At 32.4% G+C, this 2,370-nt stretch overlaps 1 protein-coding gene across 1 annotated transcript; it reads left to right on the top strand.

Annotated features, from left to right (window-relative positions):
* The first annotated feature begins 983 nt into the window (after positions 1-983).
* Positions 984-1,568, top strand: LOC103307699 (protein ALP1-like). The gene has a single exon (XM_008179920.1). The coding sequence runs from the start codon at positions 984-986 to the stop codon at positions 1,566-1,568; it is 585 nt and encodes a 194-aa protein (XP_008178142.1).
* The last annotated feature ends 802 nt before the right edge of the window (positions 1,569-2,370 follow it).

A 2,370-nucleotide genomic window follows, 5' to 3' on the forward strand; every position in this document is an offset into this window, starting at 1 on the left:
TTTCGGGCATTGTGCAACAATAGCCGGGCATTGTGCACAGTGCCCATCAGTTTCGGGTAAAGTAATCAGTTAGTAATAATTGTTTACTATGACCGGTCTTTCTATAACAATGTCTGGGAAATTTGGATTGCCCGACATACTTTTGGTCAATGTAAAAAATTTACTGCATAATATATGTTGGTATCGCGGAGACGACCTAAGGACGATACCGCGTCGTCTCGTAATTAAGATATTATACATATACCTAACTCACAATGACAAAATATAAGATAGAGCAAGATGTGATCTTCGCAATATTCTAAGTGTCATACTTTCTGGTAACTTAGAACTTTATATTTATTCTTATTCATAAGTATAATTCGTATAAATATAAATTAATTCATAAGTATACATTTATACTTTATAATAAAAGACAATTTGTACGAAATTGGGACCAAGGAAGGAAAAATAAACCAAATGTATAGTCGTAACCAATTTAAGTTATGCAATGAGTCTTTTATTACGACCGAAGAAGTACCTAAAAACATAATATCCTTAAGAGAGGTAACCGTAACATATACATTTTTACCAGCAAAATAATTCTCATAATTGAGAAAAATTTTGTAAAAATTAGAACTTTTAGTTAGAAAAAAATAAAGAATGCATTTCAATTTTCATTAATTGGAGTGATTTTTTTTTTTTTTTTAGGTATTTAGCTACGGGTTGTTCATTTTCTGAACTTCGTGTGAATTTTAAAGTCGGTGCAAGTACCGCCCGTGGCATAGTTTTAGATACATGCAAAATAATTTGGCAAAAAATGAAGGCTTCGTGCATGCCAGAATTAAAAAAAAAAGATTGGGTAGAAGTTGCGGAGATATACAAAAAAAAAAGCTAATTTTCCCCATTGCCTCGGAGCTATCGACGGGAAACATATTCGGATTAGAAAACCTAGCAATACGGGATCAGAATATTTTAATTATAAAAACTATTTCTCAATTGTACTAATGGCAGTTGTCGACGCCAATTATAAATTTTTAGCTGTTGATATTGGTGCATACGGCAAAGGCTCAGATTCATTAGTATTTCAAGATAGTAATTTTGGTCAAAGACTTCAACGTGATGAACTAGACCTACCACAAGCATCCATCATTGATGGTTACAATGGGCCCGTTTTTCCATATGTGTTTTTAGCCGACGAAGCTTTTCCTTTATCTGACCGAATAATGAGACCATATGGTGGTCATAATTTATCTGTACACCAGCGTATTTATAATTACCGGTTAAGTAGGGGTAGACGTTTTGTTGAATGTGCATTTGGCATATTAGCCAACAAATGGCGATTATTCCATACGCCAATCACATTGGAACCAGAAAACGTTACACACGTGGTTAAAGCCGCATGTGTTCTACATAATTTTATAAGGGTACGTGATGGTGTACATTTTGAAGATGCAACATCATATCAAGATTTCCATGATGTGGAGTTTATAAATGGTACACAGAGACATGGAAGAACAGTCCGCGATAATTTCGCAACATATTTTATGAGCCCTGAAGGGGAACTTCCATGGCAAATGTCAAAAATTTAAAATATTGTAACATAGGTATATTTACATTAATTTTTTTTTTTTTTAGTTTGAGTTAAGGTATTTTTATTTTTATCCATAGGTATGTGTTCAAATAATTAAGTATTTAATATTAAGTAAATAATAAATGGTTGATTAAACTTACCTGCTGTTCTTTTATCATTTGTTGTCAAGTTGTCCCATGTTTCATTGTAGAACGATTTGCACACTTCATCCCAGCTTTTTTCTTTTTTTATCTTATCTGAATAATCTGGATGTGATGTGTTCCAAATAGCAGGACGGTCTCGCACAACATCAATTAATTTTTCGAAATCCAAATCGTCAATGACATCCGTTATTGGATCCATTTTAAAAAGAACACAAGGTCGGTTGGAATTAAACTGCAGTAATTTTGTTCAAATCGATACGACTGTGGCCAAGTTTTCACTGGTCATCGACAATCGTGTACCGACCATGTTGAAACTTGTCGCGTCGATCCATAGACATGATGACAATAATTTGCCTACACATATCTAGTCACACATTGTGTTGTCGCATTGCTTGACTATTAGGTACTAATATTATTCTTGTATGCCATATTTTTATTATAAAATATGTTTTTGCCACTAGGCACTTCAACACTTATGTATAGGATACATTTTTTAAGTCAGTCTTATAAAAATAGTTAGCACTTTGTGGAGGTTATACTAATTACCAAGACTGAGAATTAATAATATATAAGTTAAGAAGTTAAGTTAATAAATCATAATTGTAATAATAGTTATTATTTTAAATATTCACGGAATATATACCTATAATATAAACA

This window comes from Acyrthosiphon pisum, chromosome X (assembly GCF_005508785.2).
Source record: "Acyrthosiphon pisum isolate AL4f chromosome X, pea_aphid_22Mar2018_4r6ur, whole genome shotgun sequence".
In the NCBI taxonomy this organism is placed as follows: Eukaryota; Metazoa; Arthropoda; class Insecta; order Hemiptera; family Aphididae; genus Acyrthosiphon; species Acyrthosiphon pisum.